The 26,618-nt window shown below is 34.2% G+C and overlaps 1 protein-coding gene across 9 annotated transcripts in view; it reads left to right on the top strand.

The window, feature by feature from the left end:
• LOC140668019 (uncharacterized) overlaps window positions 1-26,618 on the top strand; it is a 31,285-nt gene that overhangs the window by 1,326 nt on the left and 3,341 nt on the right. For 2 of the 9 annotated variants that reach the window (XM_072896533.1, XM_072896534.1), the window contains exons 2-11: window positions 8,423-8,563; window positions 12,142-12,315; window positions 13,030-14,233; window positions 14,458-15,382; window positions 17,232-17,605; window positions 17,842-17,992; window positions 18,224-18,449; window positions 18,535-18,700; window positions 22,633-22,762; window positions 26,399-26,581. In XM_072896533.1, coding sequence (XP_072752634.1) covers window positions 8,425-8,563; window positions 12,142-12,315; window positions 13,030-14,233; window positions 14,458-15,382; window positions 17,232-17,605; window positions 17,842-17,992; window positions 18,224-18,449; window positions 18,535-18,700; window positions 22,633-22,762; window positions 26,399-26,581 — 3,672 coding nt within the window. In that variant the 5' untranslated portion in view covers window positions 8,423-8,424. Of the gene's footprint in view, window positions 1-6,093; window positions 6,386-8,422; window positions 8,564-9,052; window positions 9,935-9,999; window positions 10,801-12,141; window positions 12,316-13,029; window positions 14,234-14,457; window positions 15,383-17,231; window positions 17,606-17,841; window positions 17,993-18,223; window positions 18,450-18,534; window positions 18,701-22,632; window positions 22,763-26,398; window positions 26,582-26,618 lie in introns of those variants that run through there. The other 7 variants (XM_072896540.1, XM_072896539.1, XM_072896537.1 and 4 more) reach the window with 6 other exon arrangements.

The raw sequence follows: 26,618 nt of genomic DNA, 5'->3' as shown, positions 1-26,618 counted from the left end.
TTTCAACGGCATTTCTTTGATCTTGAGATTTCTTTCATCATCGTGAAATTGACGAAAATTGATTTTTGTCAAATAGGCAACGATTGACAATGAACATTTCATCTGTTATTTTATAATTCGGAACTTGTCAGGACAAATAATTGTATTATTCCTTTTGGAATATATCTGGAAATCGTGGAAATAAAGGAAAATTAAACTGGAGATGGTAGGTGCAGCGTGACGGCGTAATGATGGCAACGACCTGAGCAGCTCTGTACAATCCAGTCACGATTCTCGGTGGAGGTCGTGACCTTGCCGATATGCAGGATACGAAGAATATGCAGGAATATTATCAGGAATCTCGATTGTTAAGTTAATCTCGCAGATATTCCTTTTGACTTAATTCTTAAAAAAAATGGATGAACTGAACAGAGAGAAAGAGAGAGAGAGAGAGAGAATTAATATAATATGAAAAATTCATCTCGTATTCAAATATTAGAAAAGATTATATGTATGTATATATTTATAAACAAAACTTTATTTATAAATCAATCACTAATTTCGAAAATTAAAAAATTTGTCTTTTCATCTACGACAGAATATAATTCTATAAAATAATAATTTCGCGTCACTATAACCACCATATAAGCAAAACGTACTGTATACAAACTGACGGTTTTGAATGCAACCATCGATCGATTTGACGATTCGCTTTCGTTCATTGTCCCTGTACATATAGCTCACCCTAGGAATTGTGAGCGTGTATGTGTTGTAGGGCAGCTGCCTATAACTACGGTTCGTATATCCCCAACGCCGAACAATGTCTTTATGCGTCGCGAAGCACGTGATCGCGTTCTGAATAAATCTCTTTTTGCAGATTTTCCTAAAAATTATTATTTGGAAATTTTTTAAGTTCAAAAATTTTCGAAATTCATCTTTTATCTTGCCTGGAAAAATTACAGTCGGATACATTATGTATGATCCGAGAGATGTTATCTGTAAAATACTGAGCTAAAAAAATCTGTGTTATGTATATTGTTTATGTTTCTAACTCTAAAGAGCAGCCATCATGTGATTCTGTGTAAATACGCAAGCTTCGTCTTGATCTCGTCTTCTCTAATGCTCGTCGTCTCCAATTCTCCAATGTTGCCAATAGAATCCGCTAAAAAAAAACGAGCCACCCAACAATTTAATGTCATTTATTTTCATTGCCTTTATGCGGGCCATTACGTCACGGCGATTTCTCCGCCCCCTTTCGTCGCAGTTTCTCATCTTCGCAACGATGTAAGACACGCTCTAATTTTCACCATACGAAATTGTAACGAGGCACCAGGCGAAAATGCGCAACAAAGAAATACAAACAGATGGACATGAATCGATAATATAATCGACGTAGCGACCGTTGTAAATACCTGGCTCGAAAAACCTGTTACACATCGTGGAACATACTCTGTTTTTCAAAAGGCTCGTAACGTCGGTAGAACTCGACCTTGAGAAATAAAGATCTCTCGAACATATGATTTAACGCATTATGCTCGTTACGATTTACGTTCCTGCACGACTTTCGCTTTGACCGCTAATGGCATAATATCTCTCGGAGAGATCGTGACGAGGCGATAACTACCTCTCTCTCCCCCCCCTCTCTCTTTTTTGCTCTCGGTTCATCTAATATTCTAATAACCGATTTAATGCGTATCATTGAAATTTAAATATTCGAGAGGCGCGACATTACTCGACATTGATTATAAAGCGCGTGCAAGAGCAGATCGGATTCTGCCCACGTAATATCAATGGAAAATGAGTGGGAATCTGTTTGGGTGTTGGAAAGTGAAAAAAGCCTACGCGCGCTCTTTGTATTTGAATTCAATTTTTAGAAAGAAAGAAATAAAAATAAAAAAAAAAAGAATATCTCGAAAGAAATAATTAAAAAAAAAAAGAAAACAATCTACTACTCATATCTATTATGTAATCAAAAGCTCGTTACGCTAGTAGTACGCTATTAATCACAAGGTCACGTACAAAACTAATGAATAATTATAATAATAATCGCGTAGTACGCTCTTCTATTTCATAATCCCGCCGTATTTGATAAACATCTCGTATGCCTATATAAACTGTACATCGGCGCTAATGCAGTCCATGGGAAGCTATTCAAAGGGTCCGCATATGCGAGAGAAACGGTAAAAAATGTAGCGGTAGACACGAGAAGGAAGATGCGGTTGCCAGGCAGATGTCGCCGCCAGAGACGAGCGAAACCGATGATTCGTGAAACGTTCGCACGAACGATCGTCACGCGATAGATTATGATATTGTTCCTTGGTTTCGATTTCATGGCATTTCCGAGTCGTCTATCGCATTTCCTTCTCTCTCTCCCTCGCCTGACCGCTAGATCGCTTTCCTTTAAATCGTTAATCGCAGTCGAATCGTTATTGCTGGATGCGTCAGATTCTACATCACTTAACACTCTCAATTGTCTTAAATTCAGACAATTATCCACGTCTCTACATCGATATAACGGCATTTAACCCTTTGAGTCACGAATTTTTCTAATTGTCAGTATTTTATAAAATTTAGTAACATAAGGGTTTTTGGGTTTTCGATGATTACGAATCCGTTGTCAGATTTTCCAAATTCAAGCTGGCGGATCCAATATGGCAGACAAAATTTTACTTCCGCCATATTGGATCCCTATATTAAATTTTGGAAATTAAATTTTTTTTCCTTTAGATTCAGATTCTGTGATCTAAAAAAACCTTCAGAGGAAAAAATTAAAAAAAAAATACCACTGTTACTTTCAATTTAGAACAGAAAATATTTTTTTTTATCAAAAAAAGAAGGATTTAACAAAAACAACACGGTGGAAAATTCTAAAAAAATTCTGAAAAATACTTTAAGTGTACTAAGATTATAAAAAAATATTTATTGTCATAATAGATTAGTAGAAAATGCATTTTTTCGTAAAAAAGTACTAATTTTGACTGTTTGTTTATATATGATTTTTTTGCAATTAACAATTAATGACTGTTCATATTTTTTTTTACAAACAACGGGTTAATTAAAACGACCTGACTAGCCAAAATCATTCAATTTATTCACACGACGTTTCGACCATATGGTTGTGGTCCGTTTCAAGTGTAAACGTAAATTAAGAAAGAGAAGGAAGCATCTAAAATGGGACATGTTTAAAAGTAGAACTTAATTATGGAACAATTAAATATGTCACTTAATTAAAAATCAACGGTTATTAAATTTGAGATAAACACAAACAACGAGACACATCATGTCAGCATGAGTTTTTAAACGAAACTGATAAATACTAGCGACTTTAATCTCTAACTTATAATTTTCTTTTACACTTATTGATGTTCTAGAGACTCTGTAAAAACAAAAAATCCGGTATTTGTTGATAAAAAAGTAGTTAAAACAATAGAAAACTTCGGGAAAAAAGGTGGGTCTGTGGGTGACCCGCTGTGACTCAAAGGGTTAACGGATAAGCTGTCATCGTCAATGACAAATTTCTCAGGTTCGATTCTGACGCCTGTTTACAGTAAAAACTGATTACATCTTTCAAGTTTTATATATATATATATATATTTATATATACCGTCATTCGTCATAAAAAGTGCAGCAAACATCCTGATGATGTTTTCTTTCGTTCTCTTCTAAGAATGATACTTTCAGGCCTGTCGTAATAAAATACTCAATTCAAAATTGAGATCTTTTATATCCTGAGACACATGAGACCGAATCGCAATGTGAAAAGCTTCGTGTACGAAACTTGCACGTATATGTACGCGAGTTACTGCAACGGATGTTCTATATGTGGCAGAACAGAACGGAACGGAACGGAGCGGAGCGCGGACAGGACCGGACGCGGAGTGCTTACGGACGGTACCTGACACGAACGTGCTTCTTCCTGCTAAAACGGTTTCTGTAAATAAACCCGCATCCGTCGAGGCTCAAAGCGAGAAAGGAGAGCTACTGATCTCTTTATGCTGTTCCTTTAACCCTTTGAGTCACGAATTTTTCTAATTGTCAGTATTTTATAAAATTTGATATATAAGGGTTTTTGAGGTCGCTGATTACGAATCCGTTGTCAGATTTTCAAAATTCAAGATGGCGGATTTTCAAAATTTTACTTCCGCCATATTGAATCCCTATATTAAATTTTGTTTTCCTTTAGATTCAGATTTTACGATCTAAAAAAACCTTCAGAGAAAAAATTAAAAAAAAAAAATACCACTGTTACTTTCAATTTAGAACAGAAAATATTGTTTTTTATATATTTTTGATCAAAAAAAGGAGGATTTAACAAAAACAACACGGTGGAAAATTCTAAAAAAATGCTGAAAAATACTTTAGAGTGTACTAAGATTATAAAAAAATTGCCGTATTTATTGTCATAATAGATTAGTAGAAAATGCATTTTTTCGTAAAAAAGTACTAATTTTGACTGTTTGTTTATATATGGTATTTCTGCAATTAACAATTAATGACTGTTCATATTTTTTTGCACTTATTGATGTTCTAGGGACTCTGTAGAAACAAAAAATCCGATATTTGTTGATAAAAAAAGTAGTTAAATAAAAAACTACGAAAAAAAAGGTGGGTCTCTGCATAGCCGCTGTGACTCAAAGGGTTAATTCGGGATTTCGTAAGACGGGGAGATCTGTCAGTAATCAAGTCCGAGATCGGATCGTGTCTAAAGTAACTTTGTAGAGATGAAATTGTTTTCGTTACGATAAAAAAAGAACATTGACTTCACACAGTTTGTCGGAAATAACTGAAAGTTGATAACCGATACTGATACATTTTTCTTTTTATTTGTTTGTTCGACACCATTGTGCCAATCTGCTGAAAATTACTCGATTTCATATATAGTAACAGAAATAAAAGAAAGAATATCTCAGCCAAGTATGTCAACTTATTAGCCCGTCGTATACATCTCGCGAACGTTAGAGATAAAAACTCATATCTCCGTAGGCGACGCGAATAGCGGGGCATAATTGTAAATCATTCCGCGTGTGGCGCAACTGACGTCATCGGTAAACGTTTATACCGTCGCGTTAACTGCCGCTAATGGAGAACGAACCGTTGACCCATTGAGAAAGGCTTCACCAAAAGAGAGTATGTCGATGATGACAGCGGTCCAATTAATTGGCATACGCGTCATTCCTTAATGCGTTTGTCGCGACCACGAGTATCTTTGCATTTCCTTTACAAGGACTATAACTGACTAATCTAATCTAATATTAGAGAGAGAGACGCGCTAAGCTACAATTTGTACAAACAGGCGTGACTATATGTGTTTTCATTTAAATCATGCTATCATTGTGCGTTATCGTCTCGCGTGCTGGCAAACATTTACGTACGCCATTTGCCTACCGCCTCTTACTTTTTTCGTATCTCTTTAGGTGCGCAAAATCTTGCGTTACGTGTTTATAGCAAGTGCGTGTGCGACGCGAAAAAATATTTTCAAATCGTTCGTCTTTTCAGACCGACGCGACGCGACGCGACGGAAAAAGATTATCATCGAGAAACGAGCAAAACGATGCATCCAAGGTCGTTCGTACCAACTGTATTTGCACGATAATACGTATGTTATGCCCATATATAGCTGCAAACTCGCCAAGAATTTGCTCTCATTTATTTTCGATTTGCTTAACTTATCTTCGTAAAATACGAAACTCTTGATAATTTATCAAGTAGATCTTTCCATAATTACTTCTCTTCTTCCCTTAGCCTTTATATGGATAAAATATTTATCTTTGTCACCAAATGAGATGAAATACATTTAAGTATAGTTAAGTTGAACTTTGAATATTCATATTTTTGTTATTTCATAATTTCGATAAAATTCAATGGGTTCATCCGCACGCAGGCAGGTGTCCACTGTTCAAATAGAGTCACGCGAGAGACCCGACGATGATGCACCTAACCTGCGCTTTCGGTGCCTTGACTGATTTTAATGAGATGTCGCGAGGAAAATTTGTGACGCGCGTATATTACAAATTTGACTTGAGAAATGAAATGACAATCCTTTCTCTGAATTATAGCATTCCTTTAGCTTAATGTTAATGTGCTTCGAGATTATAGGATATTATTACGAATGTCTTGAATTTTATCGACTTGACGCACTACATCATGTTGCGACAGGCGACAGCAGTGTGCGCGCTGTTTATTATCGGATATCTTATCAAATGCCTCGGTCTGGTATTCCGAGTATAAGAGACAGCTAGTATCGATCCAACAAACGTTCATCGAGAACGTTCTTTCGCGCGACTGAACTCGTATACGATGCTATTAAACTGCGTAATAAGTCGATGACTTACCAGAGATTTGCAACGATGACCTATCAGGCTCCGCTAACATTCGAAAGCGAGGAGACGATATCGCGATATTCAACGTACGCAGAGCGAAGCCGGAGATAACGATAAGATTTTTGCTTTCTCACAAAGATCTCAGCTTCACCTAAGAAATTCAACGAAACCCAACATCTTAATCGTCGGCTTTAAATTACTGGCCGATAAGAAATCCGAGGAGGCGTAATTTAAGCAGATTGTGAATGTATTACACGAATCCATAGTGCCACAAGCTGGTCGTTTAGCCGTTTCACCGCAGGGATAAACCACTAAAATTTCATATACCAGAGTATGATTCTTCATATGATACTGATGAAATAACCAATAAAGTGAAATCGGTACAAGTCATTTATACTCTATCAAATTTAAAAGACACTTTCCTTTTTAGATTTAGAGATAATTCCACATTCTTTTTTAATTTTATATTGATGCTTATAATTATTATTAAAGCATCAATATATGTAACTACTAAAAAAATATATTTATAAAATCCGAAGAAGGAATCTCTGATTCCTAGATATTTTTTTATCTTCAGACATGAGATTGTGCGATAATGTGAGTGTTAGTGAGTGTTTTTATATTATAAAAGTTAATTTACATTCTGTTTTTCTTCTATTTCTCTGCGCATTTCCACGAGTTTTCTCCGCAATAGGCCAGTCGGTATAGAAATTGCAAGTGAAATACACTACTTCCTCGTGGCCAGACGCGTTAGCAAAGTTCAACGAGACGGCCTAGCGTAATGCGCTTAATTAAAGTTGTTTCAACTCGTTAAGATCATTCACATGAGATGAACAACCCTATAAACAGCATGCAGGCATGGCGTCAACTGCAACGATATAAATTTCAGCTTGACTGAAACTTTCCAATTCCTTTTATATCTGAATTTATTAAGTATAAAATCTTGTCAAATATAAATATTAATTAATTACAAGCATTTGTTAAATAATTGAGAATTAAGTTAATAAAAATAAAATAAATAACAATAAGCAATAAAACTATTTTACAACAGCGGAATTATCATAAATCTTTACGAGAGGCAGTAGGTCGCAAAAAGGTTAAGAACCCCTGGTGTAGACTTAACTTTACGATGGGGGAGGGAAGAGTAAGACGAAAAAAAAAAAAAATAGAAAAATCGTTGCTCGTCTCGGAAAGACCGGTTTTTCGTTCCTGCTTTTTCCTTTTGGGCAATCCTCTCCATTCTTATCCACCAATGTGCAGCTTCGCTCGTAGAACTCATCTGGATCGATCTCTCGTAAAACGATAGCCATAATCTTCGACGAGGTCGTTCGTTGTAGCTAATAATAAGGCTCGATAAACTTTCCTCTTGGTGGTATATGTCCGACATCGAGTAGCGTAATAATTTTAATGGTGCTTCTCGGTGAGGATGCAAATTCTCACAGCTATTAACAATTCCCGCATGGTTTTCCTTAATTCTCGTGAGAATTCGCGATAAAAGCTTCATAAAAATAATTTCTTTTTCTTTTTTTTGCTAATATCGCACCGCTGTGTGTGTATCGCTAAGGGGATACCGAAGTACCGACCGAGTTCTAACCTAAAAAAACAATATATTTACTTAATATAAAAGTTGCAATTTATATACATAAAATAAAATAGGTTTTCCCCTCTCAGAATTGCATGAAAGAATATTTGTGAACTTTTAGAAATAAGCTTAGAAGCCTAGAAAATGTTGTGCAGCACAACATTTGTTTTTAAAGGAATACTTTTTTTCTAGGCTTCTAAGCTCATTTCTAAAAGTTCACAAATATTCTTTCATACAATTCTGAGAGGGGAAAACCTATTTTATTTTATGTATATAAATTGCAACTTTTATATTAAGTAAATATATGGTTTTGTTAAGTTAGAACTCGGTCGGTACTTCGGTATCCCCTTAATACTTTGTCGTTAAATTATGTCATTATCAATTCATTAGGCTGGTAATGAGAAATGGTATTCGCGGGCCATTCCCGGGAATTGATGAAATTGGATCGTTACGTTATGTTTCTCATCAATGTGCCAATCTCTCTCCGCTAATTCACCCGTTAATTCGCCACGCATTTATTACGAATGCTTTCGTTTTACAGGCATGGCGAGCATAGCGGCCGCCGGTCTCGAGGTGCAAGAGGCGGGTCGGGCGTTGCGCGTGCAAACGGAAGCACCGCATCTCGTCTCCATGGGAAGCGGACGACTGTCGACGGCCGTGACTTTGCATCCTCTACCCGAAGGTTAGACACAAAGCGATGTGACGTTTTATTTCACCCTTTCCTGTCTGGCGACAAACCGCTTCTCTCGAAGAGTTTCAATCAACTTATTAATCTAAATATTTATCATTAAATTCTGGAGATGTGCATCTATATCTGAGAGCAAAAGATAGAAAAAGCGTGCATGAAGATTGATCCAATCAGTTCACTTTATTCGCGCGTTTTATCATTTGCGTGAAACTGAGTCGGATCGGTAGCGACAGAGATAAGCTCATCAGCTACGTAACCGCCAGTGATTCATCCGATGTTTTAATCCCTGGCTTTGAATAGCGTTGTCCAAACTGATAAAGCTTTCCGGCGCCGTCGAGATATTATGGTAGTTAACTACTACTCGTAACAGTAAACGAAATGGCCCGAAAAAGAAAAAAAATTGAAAGATATTGTCCTGTCTCTAAGATAGCAAATGTGCCGGAAAGAATCGACGATAAAATCTATCTTTATTTAATGATATAGGTTTAAACGTATCAGAAAGAGAGAGAGAGAGAGAGAGAGAGAGAGCGAGACAACAAGCATTGTATTCGGTTAGGTTGAAAGACCCACGATAGGAAATATCAAGACCATAAATATCCGCGACTACACCCTTCGAGATCTTTTATATACATACCATATGTAAGTACGACGAAACTTGCACGCACGTATGCGCGTGCGATATATATATAAACGTATGGGATATATAAATGGCATAAAGACCGTTTTTTTCTCTTTCAGTCAACAGGGCCGCTTTAAGATCCCCACAGGCCCTACATTTCCGTTCTGTAAGAATAAGCGATGGTAGCCTGGAAACAATATCGTGGATCGTGAAACGATGAACAGATTAAACAAATATTAGCCAACATTACAACTAACAATAAGTTACTGCCAATTTGCGAAACTTGAAAGAAAAAATAAACCATTTTAGGATATAACTAATACATGAAAGAATTTGATTTGATTTATGGATTCTAGGATCTCTTAAATATGTCAGTTAATGCGTCACGCAACCGAGCGTAATAAAATTATTATTGCGTGAGTCAAGCTTCCTCCTTCTGTTCTACTTTCGTGACTTTCGGCTTTCGAGAAAGTCTTCAAGAGTTTTGTAAAGCGGAAAAAATAAACGAGTGAATTTTGACGAAATCAAGAGAGGCGACACATAAAAGGACAGCGTAAACCAGCATAAAGTATACATGTGACGCGAATAAATCTGTCTGGGCGGACACATGTACCTGCATAACGCTTGCACGAAGATAGATATACGCGTAGGATGGAATTGATCGACAGGAAGTTATCTTCCGTTTGCTATAGCGAGCGAGTAACGCAATTCCATCGGAAAACTAAGCTTTCTTACAAGTCCGTAATGTAAGTTCAATAGAATCTCTCGGCTTTTGTAAACCGATATACAATAATAAATTAAAATAAAAAAATAAAGTTTTCTCCGATAAATTTAAAGTGGGTCAAGACGGAAATTTAATTTCGAACTTAATTGCCAAGAAGTTTAATTAATGGAGGAAAGCGACCTATTAATTCTTCAGAATATTTTCTTCGCGCGAGAGATAAGAGTGCCATACTTTTCCCCCAAGCACCTGTCCCACCCGTCTGTCTGCTCGCCTGCATATGCCGGAACACCGTGTCTACTTGGAATTTACAGTCGCGTTTCGTTTGGAAATCACGAGAAACTTTCTCCAGTACGAGACAATACGCGTTTATACGACATTACGGAATTCAATCTTTGAAATCTCGCCTTCCTATCGCTATCGATTCTTGCGTCAATTCAAATTGGTTTCTACACATTTTCGGTAAAAAATTATTAAAACTACATTTTGTATCAATTCAATATACACAATTAATTGATTATGCTGTAGGCCGTTCAACGAATAATCTGGAAATAGATATATTCAAACTGCACGATGTATAAATTTATGTGTCGCATTTTCCTGCGAATACTAAACACGATCTGATTCATCTCCCCAACATGTTTGGTGGAGAAAAAAAATTAGTTCAGCCGGGTCGTTTAAGTCTGGACACATTGTCGGTCACTTAGATATTTCTACACAACGCGCGTTGTGGCCAACGCATTTCCAAAAAGACTGAAAATACGAAAGAGAGAGAGAGGGCACGACCGCGCTAAAACTAAATATAACTGCAGTCCTTCGTAGAATGCACTACGATTTACCCGCGTCGCGCAGAACGGAGAGTACGCCCAGAATTATTTTACGAAAACTAGTGTGAGTTATTTATCGATCTATCCAAAGATATCCGATTCTATATAGCTGTGAAAAGTCACGTTCGCTCTGTGTGTACATATTTTCGTAGAAATACACATGTTCGTTAAAAATTAAACAGTTATAGCGAATTGAATTTCACCCTTTGAGTCACAGCGGGTCACCCAGAGATTCACCTTTTTTTCGTAGTTTTTTATTGTTTTAACTACTTTTTTATCAACAAATATCGGATTTTTTGTTTCTACAGAGTCTCTAGAACATCAACAAGTATACAAAAAATATGAACAGTCATTAATTGTTAATTGCAAAAATACCATATATAAACAAACGCAGTCAAAATTAGTACTTTTTTACGAAAAAATACATTTTCTACTAATCTATTATGACAATAAAATACGGCAATTTTTTTATAATCTTAGTACACTCTAAAGTATTTTTCAGAATTTTTTTAGAATTTTCCACCGTGTTGTTTTTGTTAAATCCTCCTTTTTTTGATAAAAAATGTAATTTCCAAAATTTAATATAGGGATCCAATATGGCGGAAGTAAAATATCGTCTGCCATATTGAATCCGAGATCTTGAATTTTGAAAACCTGACAACGGATTCGTAATCAGCAATCCCAAAAACCCTTATGTACCAAATATTATAAAATACTGACAAATAGAAAAATTCGTAACTCAAAGGGTTAAAAGACGCAAAGGATTAATAAAATTATAATTCTTTGTTAATTCAAAGTGCATTTTAATTCGACAGCATTTCGTTTCAACCTTACTTCCGTATACTTATATACTGAAATGTTGTGTATCTTACTGAGAATACATCCGCCTCGTGGCCGCTAGGTCGTTGACATTCTCAGAAGGCTCAAATTAATATTGTAAACTGGCCGGGCTTTATGTGCCTTTTGGAATTAAAGCGCGGCGAGGCAATTCCGCGGTCGAATAAAGTCGAAAATTTAATCATGTCGATATTTATGTACATTTATACCGATACACTCGCGAGAGCCGCTGCCAAAATAAACGTAACTCAGCATGTTATGTTGGAAAGTGCATTACTAAGACCGCGAGAATTTCAATCGGAATGCATGCGCGCTTGCTTGGTTTCCATTCAACCGTAAGAGATTTAGTCACGCTTCCCGATCTTCCTTGTAATGTTTTTTTTTTTTTTTTTTTCTTATCTTGCATCTTACGTTTGAATGATATAAATTGATTTTTTCATAAATGTAACTTTAATAAATTAAAAATAAAAAGATATTAAGAAATCTCTCTGCAGCGCTCAATTTTTTTCGTTCTCTCGATTTTTTTCACAAATAAATTTATCCTTTTTCTCTTTAATTTCTCTAACAGGTAAGATCACCCTGGGATCAAACCGAGATGCGGATATTTTGGTGGCCGGCACCGGCGTCGAGCCCGTACATTGCGCAATCGAAAACAATAACGGTGTGGTCACTCTTCACCCCATAAACGGAAATACGTTTGTCGATGGTGTACCGATAAATTCGCCAGTGAGACTTGCGCAAGGTAAGAGACCTTGGCCTAAATACGAATAATCGAAGCTAATGCATACAATTGTCATCTTAAAAAGGACAACACAAGCAAGGTTTTTTGTATTTGGAAAAATAATATTACAAACTAAAAATGTCTTGATATTTATTGATATGGCATTATTACGTATTTATTTACGAAAGGCTATAGCCGGATAAGCATACAAAAAGTACCCCCGACGAGTTTTCAAATAATACTTGGCCTGTCATTTCCTCATTGTAAAAAAAAGTTTCCTCAAAATTTCACCTCCTTAACTTTATTATTTCCTGAGTTATCGAGAAAAATGTCATTTTCAATTTTCATTTTTCTTTTCTGTAAATATTTGAGATGATATATCGATTTTTTCTGAATATTTATCAACAAAAAAGACACAAAAAAATATTTTTTCATTAATCTCGAATAAAAGCTCGATTTATTTGTTTTTTTGTAATAATTATAATAGTAATTATAATAATTGTAATAGTTATAATTATATTGGAGGATAGAAATATTTTTTATGCAAAAACTATTTAAAAGTTTATTTAAAAGTTGTATTTGTGAAAATTGTTCTTGCATAAAAAATATTTCTATTTTGCGTCGGGGGCCTTTTTAGTAGTAGCTTATCCGGCTATAGCCTTTATTTATTTAATAAATAAAACAAAATAAAATAATTATCAGAATAAAGAGAACAATGTGCGCTAAATGTTTCAGGCTGCATGCTATCGATAGGCCGATCAAACTATATGCGTTTCAATCATCCAGCTGAGGCTAAGCATCTACGATCCGTTCTTCCTCACTCGAGAATTTCAATGGCGCCAATAAGTTTCGCCTCGTCCGACAGCCAGCCGCAAGAGAATCATCATTTGGAGCGAAAGCCACCAGTCGCGCCGCGAAAATCTCCCAGGAACTCTTACTCCGACGACGAAATCGGTTTTCTGGGCAAGCTGAGCAAATTCGAGATGCTGTCGAAGCAAAACAGAACCAATTGCGTCTCGCCAAAAGTCTTCCCTGCTGGTGCTCTCACGACAAATGTGCCGGCCGATCAAATCCTCGGTCACTCGAGATCATCGAGCCTCGTGTCTTTGACTAAATCTGCGGTGAATGGTAATCTCGACTCATCCTCGCAGAATTCAATCAGTTATCACGACGAGGCTCGTCAGCGATCGGACTCGCGAGTCGGCACGCCGACTCGATCGAACACAACAACAAACTTGCAGTGCCAGAATCACAATCAAGTCAGAATGTACTCGGCAGAAACATACCTGAAGACGTGCAAGCCATATTACCGCGAGAGTAACAGCAAGAATGTACGATCGCCGTCTCTCGGAATGACAGCGCCAAAAATCGTCACTGCCCGAAGTGGTGACTTGATGTCTCGAAGTATGACTTGCCAGAACTCGAACGAACTCGATCATCTCGCCGATAGAGACTTCAACATGAGCCAGAGTCTCATTGTTACGAAAACAACTACCACGGAGTTTTTACAATTGGAGAAATACGGATCGAATCCGAGTATCTGCAATAGCAATATCGACGGAGATTCTAATCCCGCGATTTGGAGACCATCCACTGCTCATGGTTTCGGCTCGAATCCGAACATTAAACGAATTCAGCCACCGAGTCCGGCATTCAATCGGAATCCGCGCTATACCGAGCAAAAGAGAATTTACGCAAGGGTCAAGAGTCCTACTCCCAGTGTCGGCAGCAGCTGCTCCCTCGAGGAATTGCGGGAGAGGCAAGCCGACGCGGAGAATAAACGCAGAGAGGCGGAGACCAAGCGGAAAAAAGCGCAGGAAGAGAGGTTAAGGGAGCAAGAGGTCGAGAGGCAAGAGAAAATGAGACTCGAGGAAATCTTAGCAATGTGTGCCGAGTATGAAAGACAGAGCACTGTCGAAAAACCGAGGCAGCCTAATCGGTAATTATCACACTTTGTATAATTCAATTTAATTTTATTTTCTTGAATTTTTCATAATTTTCTGCTTTGCAAAAATAAACAATTTGAAAAACTTTGTAGAAATTTATTTTGTGAAATTTAATTTCCAGATATTTTTTTTTTTAGCTTTTTTTACGTTTTATCAGAGAGAGATAAATGAAAAAAAAAATTGTATTAGTATAATTACATAATAAAATACTTTGCAGGATCATAACAAATGGATCTCTTCCGCGTGATAAGAGACTCGGCTATGCTTCACCTTTTGACAGTCCGAAAAGTCCGTCGAAAAATCAGCCACATTTTTCCTTCGATACCGGCAAGCAAACCAGTTTGGGTACTTCGTCATATGAAAACATATTCGTGCAAAATTCAAAAGTTATTTTCCAAAATGGCAATTTGCCTGCCAATCATAAGGAACAATCTACTCAAGCTGAAAATTATTCGTGTGACGTTCTCGTAGGATCTCCACATTCAACTATATCGAGCAGCAATCAAGCGGCAAAGTACTCTAATGTTCACAATCCAAATGGCAACTATAATTTCTCAGGCTCGGTTTCCCGCGGCAGCAATTACGAAAACGTTACCATCGGCAATAATAGAAATAGTTACACCGATGGCACCGATAATTACATAAAGGCTAATGACGATACCAAAGGTTCACCGTCCATGTGTGAAACGATTCGACCGAACGAAGCGAAAATCGAATTGCAACTAGCGATGCAAAATGGAAATGCAAATCTTTACGAGAACATCGTGCTACCTCCGACGCGGAATAATAATCAGAATCATTCCATGCCAAAGAAAAACGGCCAATTATCGAATTCGTGCGAAATGATAGAGAACAAGCTAGCGATATCGAACGACGATCTCCTCGAGGCAATCGAGCAGTTATCTATGCTCTCCAAACCCAAAGAAATTTGCGTCACTCCTAAGCGAAACAATTCCGAAAAAGACAATGCAAAGTCTAACGAGGCGAAAGCTGACAAAGAGAGAAAGCAGCTGGAAGAGGAAGACAGGAAAAAATACATAGAATTCTTGCAAAACGAGAAATTGCACATTCTTGGCAATATGGATGTTCTGAAAAGGAGCGTCGCTGAAATTGAGATTCAAGAGGAAGAAATCAATAGAGAGGTAAAATTTCATTCTCACGCTGCTTTCTAAATAATATTTAATAGATAAATTCGCAATTGTGCATCACTGTCATCTCGTATATATATACGTTTCGTATAGTGTATATTAAATAAGTTGTTTATTTTTTCTCTTTGTCTCTTTCTGGGCATGGAATGCTAAGACGTCCAATTGTAAGTATCTGTCCTGTTAGATAACACAGATATTTCTAATTAATGATACAATAATTGGTGACAAATTCTATAAATCCGGATCTCCATTATTATCTTTAGAACCGTTTAAACGTCTCGAGTTAATATTTAGATGCTCACGTTTTCCTGTAGAATCTTTTTATATCTGTCTTGCGGTTTCTAGTCTTTGCTAATCTTCAGTGCGAAATGTTTGTATACGGAGTACAGTAATAGCGATGACACTGTGGATAGAGTAACTTTTCTCATGGAAAATGAATTAAGGATGTTTAGTACCTATTTTTAAAAATATAGGAATTTAATAAAATTTGCACAGATTGTTCTGATACATGTTCAGAGACTTATAAAAAAACCTAGAGTTGATTCAATATGAAGCAATCAAAAGTTATAGGGATTTTAATTTCCAATGAATTTACCCGTCGATATTATTATAAATATAATTATTTTGTGGATCTAATTATATAAGTAAAAGTATTAATATAATTATAAATATAATTATTTATATAAATAAGTATAAATATAATTATTTCTGTCCTTTTTAGCCCTTAAATTGATACGATTACAAATTTTCTATCTTATAAAAAACCTGTGATCGTGTTGATTTAAGAGCTAAAATAGATAGAAATATAATAGGAATTTATTCAAAATTTACAAAAGTATAGTTTAAATATAGAGGAAATATTTGATCACATAATTTTGGTCAAATACTGACTAGTTCAAAAGATATTGAATATAATTTTCTCAATTTCGTCCTATTATCCGAGATGACATATTATTTATTGTGAAAACGTGGCAACATAGTAGCATTCAGCTGGGTTTTTTTTGACATTTTAAATAACCTATCTTTTCATCTGAAGAAGCCTCTATATACAAACGTGTAAGCGAGAAGCGACTAGGCCTCATATGTCAATTTGCAATTTGACCAACTTATGAAAAATTATCTTGTTGCCACATTTCTTTCTTCTCGGAGAAATAACAAATTATTAAATTTATCAAAGAAATAGTTAAAAATCTTCTATATTTTGTCATTATTCACTATTATAATTTTTATTCTGACATTTTAAATTACTCTGTACGAGTAAATTCTTTTTTATTTTTATAATTCAAATTTTGTGCTGTAATGTTGAAATTGAGGTACCGTCAATGATAAAAGTTTCTCATTATAATTTAAGAAACACGAAAATTCTCCGAGAAAAAGCAACACAAGTTCGAAAATACATTTCTACACTCTAACTATGAATAAATAATAAGATTTTATGCAATCTTTATAATAATCATATATTAAGATACATGAGAAAAGTATATATTCGTCAATTTCGACTACTTTTTGCTCCGACTGTAGGTGCTAAACATCCTTAAAAAATAAAATGCGATAAAAAGTTAAAATGGAAAATTTATTGTAGAAAAAAAAATCTATTAGAAAATATATTATACAATAATAGATTAAATAGCAGATAAATTAACTTTATACAGATTTTTATCGATAAAATATTATCTTTATTGCCGCGCGTTATTGTACGGAATCTATGAATGATAAATGATACATTTAAAAAGCAATTATCTTGTCAATATTTTATTTTTCCGATAATTTCGGACTTATACACATTTCCCTGAAGAATTGTTCAAAAGTTATTAAAAATTAATACGTTATTTATTTTTGACAGCTCGAATTGGAGAAGGCGCTTTTATCCGCGGAATATGAATCGGAATCTTTAAAGCTTACGCAGGATGAAGGAGAGAAAATTAAGGTGCAAATGCGAATAAACGAATTAGAAAGAGAAATGGCAGAGGATAATGCGACTCATTCGAATTTACAAGCTGAAGCGAAACAACGCGTTCAAAAAGCACAGATAGTTTGCGCTCGACTAGATGAACAATTAATCAGTTGCGCGGATGAAGTTACACAACAGAATATTTCTGACAAGTTAGCAATGCAGCAAGACATTCTCGAAAGCGAAAGGAAAGCTTTCGAAGACTTGGAGTTTCATCATCTCGAGGAAGAGGCAAGCAAACTGGCTACGAGAGAAGAGCTGCAGAGGTATATTTAAATTGAAAAAAATATATAAATCGAAATCTATATTTTTTTAAGAAAACGAAAATCGTGAAATATCGCGAAAAATCTGCATCAGATATTTGCATCTCATGAAATGCATTCTACATAAGTTTTCTCGACAGATTTCCGTAAGATCGATATTTCGTATATATTTTTGAGAGATGTTTGTACATTTCGTGTACATTTTCTTCAAATTGATATTTCACTTTACGTTTTTTCAGATATTTAAGCGAGCTTACAAACAAGATCGAAGGCAGAAAATCGCAACTGAATCACTTGGAATCGCAACGATCCGAAGTAAAGAGTACGGCGACTAAAGAGGCTAGATGTCTCGAGAGACAAAAATTAGGGCATTTGAAGCGATTGGAAGAAGTCAGTATAACAATGATTATGAAAAACATTAACCTACTAAAGTCCATGTAGAATAAATTCAAGAATAAGCCACAAGTATAACTCTGTCTGTTTTTTTTTTTTTTTTTTTTTTTTTTTTGCAATGTCAAAATTGTTAAATTACATTTAATTACTAAATATATTTTAGTAGGTTAATGTATTGTATCGTTAATTGCAAATTACTGAACTGATAAACGATTGCGATTATCATAGGCTCGAAATCGTGTACGAGAAATAAACGAGGAACTCGATTATCTTGCCCAAAACTCTGCTGAATATTCTGAGGAAAAACGCTCTCCAAGTAGGGAAGACTTTGACAGAATCTCCAGAGTGACAAATGATTCTCCTATCGTTAACAATCAAGGCAGCTTAGGGAGAAAAACAATCGAGTCGCTGAAAGAAATCGAAAGAAATCGGCAGCTTCATTTAGCTAAGCAAGGTACAAAAACAATTTCGATTTACAAATTTGGTAACACGTGTAGAGGCCAAAGAAGAAAAAAATGGAAATATTAATGTCTGTCTAGGGAGTCAAGTAATCTCGGAGGAAAGACGAAGAGTCGAAGAATTAAAGAGGCGCGTACAGGACGAGGTTCGCTCGCAATGGGAAGAAAGAAAAATGAATTGCGCGTCTTTTAACAGCGTTGAATCTGGCGAAGAATCTTCGAGTTATTCCACTGGACCAACAGAAAGGTAAGTCGAATAGATGTAGGTTTTACACACTTTATAGCTAATGATTAAAATATTATTAATTATTTATAATAATTATTATATTTTTTTATATTTTCATCTCTTTATGAATAGATAAACAATTGTATAACACGATATAGAGAGTGTTCATTAATAATTTTTTACGATGTTTAAATATATCATGAATATGCATTTTATATTTGCATGAGGAATTTTATGTTAAAAAATGAAGGTCATTATTATATTATGTCATGTTAAAAATAATGCAAAAACATACACTATTTATATCATGAAAGTATGTGGAGTACAAGGTGCTTGATTTATCGCGCAATATCGTAGTTAATCATGACAGCCTTTTCATCGTTGATTGGGCTTATTACGAAACCTTCCTCATGGACGCGCCTCATGTGTGCACTAACGTATGACAGTTTGAGTGTACTCTACATGTCCGATATAAAATCCAACGATATCGATGCAGGATGTAAGATAGATAAATAAGCGAGCACCCCAGATATTCGCTGATTATAAATATACTCTTTCTCAATTTTTATTTTTCCGAAAAGCAATTTTTTTTTTATCGTAAAGAAAGAAAAAATATTATATACAATACCGGTCAAAAATATATCACCTTTAGGATTTTTCTTAATCATACTGAATAAAATCATACTGAAAAATACTAAAGGTACTAAAGGATGATACATTTTTGGCCGGTACTGTATATGTATTTAAAAAAATTGAGAGACTCGTGCATTTCTCGAAATTTAAAAAAGCCTACGCATTACTCGCTAATAATGTTATTGTCAATATCCAAGATACTATTAAGAGCAATTACTAATCGCGTGCGAGGGCCGCATATCGCGTCGGTTTGATCAGCACTCGGCTCTCGAGTCTTCGTTCTCTCGTGGTGTAAGGTAGGCGGGGCGTTATCGCGCGATACGATATCTGTGTATAGCTGTAGGTCTTTTCGTGGCTATACTCGTGTTAAAGTGTCGTGTAAAATCAGGGGAAATGGAGGGAAAACACGAGAATGTTCGAAACGTTACGATGTGATAAATGTGGTCGGACAGTGATTCGCTAACAACGAGAAGGATTAACATGTATATTCGGTATCTGTCGTCAATAATGCTGCGAAATGGACCTCAGAGAAATAGGCGGGATGGTGCTGGACGAGGCGAGAATTACAGGATGCAATCTGATCACCTTACTCACTAGTAATCGTTGTTACATTTGCGTCAAAGATTGGATCTGCGACAACTGTTATCGTCCTCTGGAAACTCAAACGCGTGATATTCATCAACGTTATTTGTGAGTGGATTTAAAACAAAAATCCTTTTTTTTTTTTTTTTCTATTAAAAGACAATATTTCAGTTAGTAATTTATGAGACAATTTGAAATCGATTTCTTTTAACTGGCAGTTAAGAAAAAAATTTCAATTTTAAAACTCTAAGTTTAATTAATTAATCAATCGTCCTTAATATATTTTTTGCAAAAAATAGATTATTAAAAGCGTAAATTATCTAATAGGCCAAAAATAAAATAATTAAGTAAAAGCAACTAAATAAAACAATCAAAATAAAACATCATATTTATTATTATGGCAATAAAAAATTATACATATGTATGTGTGTTTCACGCACATTTAGAGTGAAGATGAGATAAGACTAATAAGACACGTTGCAAAAAGTAGAGCAATGTTCACTTTCCGACCTCTTGTTGCAATATATCTACGCGCACGATGCACAGACACAGCTGCATGTAAAAGTATGTCATTATCTATGCATTTAATGTATTTACTATTAACATATAAAAAATGAAGAAGACAGTTATCATAATAATATGTTCAGAACTTTCCTGTTTATATTTTTACGTTATTTTTTATTAAAATCTTTTAATCGAGGTTATACACATTCATTAAATATATATAATTTTTACTATATCACCTTTTTCACTGTATTTCGCACATTTTAGATCCTCGTACGATCAATATTTATGCCAATAATCTTATTCCCAAGTAGCAAGCACACGACATTTTGACGTCAAAATATGGTCAGTTCGAACCAAATATGACGTGATGTAATGACTGAAAAATGACGGACTAATGTCACAGACCGATGACGATATTTCAAGACGTTAAAAAGACGTGACTTTATGACCATTTTAGACCTATTAGTGACGTTTCAATGACATATTTGATCGTGAACTCGTGAAAAGTGAAAAATTTATTCACAAATATTCGTTAATGAAACTTTTCACTTTTCACGCTAGAGGAAAAGATTCATGATCAAATGTCACGATCAAGTCCCAGGTTATAGAGGAAATTCATGTTAGGGCCCTGAGGTATAGAGAATTGTGAATATCAAAATTATATAAAAAATTGTTTGAATAATTTAAGATATTATAAAAAATTAAATGAGTTTTTAGTTAAAAAATAGTAATACTTAGGCGATTTATAATAATGACTTAAGAATCACGATATTATGACGTTCTTTTATAACATCATTAAGACGTCACAAAAAAGACGTTTTAAATTAGACATTATCGAGTTAGTCACTAATAGTTATAATGTACAAAAATTACCCTTTGATACAGATTACACTTAAATTATACCTCAGATTACTTAAGATTACCTAATAGTATTTCAAATTAAAAGTAAATTTTGAAAAAGAAATTTTACTTTAAATTATTTTAACGCTAAAGATTATTTAGATTTACCAAAAGTAACCTTGGATTACCCAAAATTTTGCTGGAATTGCCGCTGAATTACCTAGCCCTTGTACAAAAATTACCTCAGTGACTAACCCCTCGGACATTATTTGGTCACGTGACGTCATTGAACCAGAAATGATGAGTTTTCGACGTGAAAATGACATGTGCCTGCTACCTGGGTTTACATTACATTATATATTTATCCGATTACGATAAACAATTTACCTAATAACGTAACGTAGTCACTATAAAATTTTTTCGAAAGATTAATTTATCTACCGGGCGTATTGGATTGTTTAAAGTTAATCTACAACAATGTATACACGGTGTAGATGAATGATCTCTTGTGGCGAAATCTAATTTAAAACTAAACTCTTCGAACTAGAACTCTTGGAATGTAACATTTAGGTAACGTGTATGCCACGTGAGACTGTGACAGCTTTAGAACCGCTACTGAATGGAAAGCTTGATAAGAGTTCTAAAGCCGCAAAGACTATCAAAATCAGAAAGATCAGTTATCGGGAACAAGAGAATGTTCTTAGTCAACCAAGGTCGAGGTTGGCATAGCAACGAGATTGGAATGTTCGGGTATCGTTCGCGCTGCATTTAACATTGTAGAAGAATTAAATGCTATGCCGGTGGTATCGTCGAACCGGTCTACCGAGTCACTTTGTACTTGTTAGGTTTTAATAATACCTGATGCCTTTCGCGCTATAGTCGACTATAGGTCTCGTCTGCTCTCCTCAGTCTCGCGATGGTCAGAAGCTAGGAATGTGATTTTCAAAGTGTACGGTATTTATTAGATGAAAGTGTCCAAAAAGCTGAAAATTTAATTCGCGAAAATCAAAGTTCACGCTTCAGTTAATAATAGCACCTGCTAAATCAGTCAGTGACAAGTTTCATTTGAAACGTAAGAAAAGTGTAAACACGATTCGACGATATCGAAATACGATGACGATATTATTATAATAATCTCACAACAATCAAATTATTCATTGCCTATATGCTTATATATTCATATTATTTTTAATTAATTTATTATATTAACACTTTAATCGAGAATTAATCTATATTATATAATTATGCAAAATGCAAAAGATAATGACGAAATGTAATTTTATATATCTGGTTTTAATAATTTATAATTAAAAATTTTGTTGCAATTAAAACAGATTATTCATATATATTTATGATGTAAAGCTAATTAATTATTATCAATTCATTTTCAGTGGTAGCGGAAGTAGCGACGGTGCGGAAGGCGGAAACAGTGAAAAATTGTCTCCTAGTAAGCTTTCAGAGCTTACTTCTCCCAGTCCAGGACCGTCGAATAATTCTTATACTTTGCTTCAAAATGATAACGTGAGTATACAGCACGTACGTTAACTTATATATTTAAAACTTATAAATTGGCACTCTATTTTTAATATAATACATTTTGAATACAGGATATGATATAATATTTTGCTTTTAGTTGTTTGTTGTAATAATAACATTGATTTTTAATTTCAAACTTATAAAAAAAACATACGTCTTAAAAAAATAACTGTTATCTAATTTTAAAATAAAAAAATTGTTGATATATCTTGACTTAAAAATGTTTATAATTGTTTGTATTGATTTTTTTCGTTTATATAAATTTTAAAAGTTATAGTAAGTAAATATATTCATAATTGAACTATACTAATACAACTATAAGCAGAAAGAAAAACACTACAAATAATTCTAAAAAATCCGTGTAATGATGACAAGGCTAATATAGTTTTTTATACGTGTATATATAGGCATGTGTTATAAAATATTTATGTAGGGATCAACCTCCTACGGAGAGAGAGGTGTTAGTACTTTATAGCACGTGTATCGATGCACTCAAAAATTTTTATTGGCATTGTTCTTGAATTTGTTTGGAAATGACAAATTTTATTTTATTTTATTTTAATTCTAATAAACATAGCGCAAGTAACTTTCATATATCATTAAAATTGAAAGTTGTGTTTTTTATCAACTATAAACATATAGGTACTATAATTTTTAAACGGATCAATTATATATACAAAAGATATAAAAATTATTACAAACAACTACAAACAATTTTAAATCAAGATATATTAACAATTTTATTCAAAATCGGGTGAGTTATTTTTTTCTAAATGTTATATTTTTTATGGCTTCAAAAATATAAATAAAATTATTGCTACAAATAACTGCTAATATGAAATGCTATCATTTTCTGTATGGAAATATATATTTAATTTATTAAAAGTAAAACATGCGTATTTCACATATATAGCTTTAAATAAATGCTTCTCATACATTTATTTGAAAATATTTTGCAATCATTTATGAAATAAATTTTTTAAATATATAATTTTTTGTACAAAAAGTAATCTATATTTTAATTTAAAAAGATACTTTTATTCAATCAAATATTACTAAACATGGTTACTAGTGTATATATGTTGCAAAATGTTACGTCTCTTGAGTAAACGCGAAAATCTATCTTTCTTCCAATCTATTTCTGCTCATGTGGATTTTATCGCACACCTGTTCAAAGAAATGTCTCTCGACAGTCTCCTCGTCTCAAAATTTTTCAGTGTTCACGCAAGCATGATTTCTCTTGCCTCGAGACGCATTTATGTCGCGGATTTATATATTGCAAACATCTCGTAAACTTGACCTCTTAACACGTAAAAATTTATTTTGTATATAATTTGCTGAAATCGTGACATTTGTAACTTTTCTTTTATGTAATGTTTTTAATTACTGGTATGTTCTCTTATATAAAAGACTATACATACACACACACACACACACACACACACACACACACACACACACACACACACACACACACACACACACACACACACACACGTATACAATAAGAATACTGCAGAATATAAATAATTAATTTTTCTTTTTTTCCACTTGTCTCTTTTTTTATCTTTTTCTTTCCTTCCAATTTTTTCATTTTACGATCTATGTTGAAATTCTTCTTTAGCAATAAAGTAAATACCATAAATATCATAAATTTACTTTATCTCTATTCTATTTATCTCGAATATTTATTAATATAAAAAAACCTTTTATTTTGACATAGCTATATATATAGGACAGTCGTATACAATTTTCCTACAAATCGATAAGTTCATGTAAAAAAATTCACTAAAAATGTATGAATTAACCGAAATATTCGAAATAAATGTGCAGTTAATATTTCAAATACTTAAAAAAATAACTTTAGACGTTCAGAGAAAATAACACAAGAAAGACATTCTTTGTTATAAGATAATTTTACCATATAATATATATATATATATGCCAACTATTCTAAACGCGACAAGATACACACTTTTCTTTTGTATTGCGTTCATTTTTTTCGCAAACATGTTTTGGCAATTGAAAGATATCATCTTAGAGTACATTTTTGCGTACATCGAAAACATCGCGTTGTTGTCGCCGGAAGTCTACGCGTCGACTTGAACCGTCATGTATTTGCGCGTCGTGGAGACGTATGTTTTTCAACACTGACATTTCGCAAGTATATCCATTTGCATTCTGGAGCAAGTGTTTTCGTCATTGCGCACGTGGTTTTCCCGGTGTACAGCACGCATCTGGACCGCGGTGCGCGAATTCCGAGCGTTGGACAGAATTCAGAGAATAGTTTATACTTAGATAAATGAGCTTTTGTTATATCTTGATTAAGCTTGCAATGATAATTTATAATGACAGAATTGATGACATTGGATTCATTAGCCTCTTTTGCAATTGACCTCTTTCTTGTATATTTATAAGTGTAAGATAAATCTCTCTCTCTCTCTCTCTCTCTCTCTCTCTCTCTCTCTGTCTTGTGTCATTTTTCAGATATTTAATTAAATATTTAATTAAATATAATTTTTTTATCATTGTGTCAAAAATAAGCTTCTAAACAAATTAATTTTTTAATACGCCTAAATATTTCTTCGAAAAAAAAAAAATGTTCACTATAATATATTTCCCTTATATTTCTACCACTTTACTTAATATAGAGTTAAGCTGAGGCGAAATGTCGACTGTAAATTGGTATTTGTCATGAGTCACCCAGCGTTTGCCGAGCTGACGGAATTTCTCATCTCGTTTGGGCCATTTAACTACTCTAAGAGAGTAATTATTTGAAGAAATTTTTAATGTTTTTATATATATATATATATTGTATATAATATCATTATAGTATTGTTTTATTTATTTAAATTAATGTAAAACAATTTTGTCGATAATAATAACTTAGTTAATCTATCGTCATTAATTTGTATCAAATATTAAATTGTGATTTATTATTGTCAGTATTTATCTATCCATTTCTAATAGCCAACATACAACTGTAATTAGATATAAAAAATATTATATGTAAAGAGAACAATATCGCTCTTCGTGTATTTTAGTGGTCTGTGTCACTCGACATACGTATGTTCGTATGTATATCACGTGATATGATGTTTTATGAATGAATAATCAAAATTTATTGCGCGGGCGAATTTGGTCCTCACGGTATTCATCGAATAAGTGGGTGGGAGTGCACAGTCACATTTCACGGCGGGAATTATACCGTTGGACCACTCAGCCACTAGCATCAGTCTTCTCCCGTCATCTGTTCGGATCTGTGTAAACGAAACGAGACGTCTTGGCATATTAGCTATCGTTTTTGTAAAATCATACGGACGAATTTTTTGAATTATAATACGATGTCACTTATGTGGATAAATTATGTAAAAGGCAGAACAAAGAAACGCTACATCAGACGAAGACGTGAAATTTGTAAACATGTATGCAGAGAAATTTAATGCAAGATATTAATTGATTTTGAAAGATCAAATATTTTTGGCACTATTAAAACAAAATTTAAAGAAATTGTTTTTTCTTACTTTTTTTTTTTGATAATATTAGCGACTAAACGCGATTGGTAAAAGTAATGAGAATTATTATAAAACGAAATAACGAGAGTTCGTGGATTATTTTCAGATGAGAGACGACAGGAGAACATCGATGGAAGGTGAGAGGCTGAGCGATAATAGCGGAGGCGGTAGCGGCGGCGGAGGGATTATTGACGGAAACGGAAGTCGCCCCCTTTCTCAGACATCTAGCGAGATGGACACCCTTAGCCCACTGCAGCCTGTCAAACATCGTGAAAAGGCAAAACTTCAGGTAATTTCTTCCTAAAATCGTTTGCTTAACCCTTTGA

This window comes from Anoplolepis gracilipes, chromosome 7 (assembly GCF_047496725.1).
Source record: "Anoplolepis gracilipes chromosome 7, ASM4749672v1, whole genome shotgun sequence".
NCBI classification, from domain to species: domain Eukaryota; kingdom Metazoa; phylum Arthropoda; class Insecta; order Hymenoptera; family Formicidae; genus Anoplolepis; species Anoplolepis gracilipes.
The sequence above is the reverse complement of the archived record's forward strand: the minus strand, read 5'-3'. Positions and strand labels throughout refer to the sequence as shown.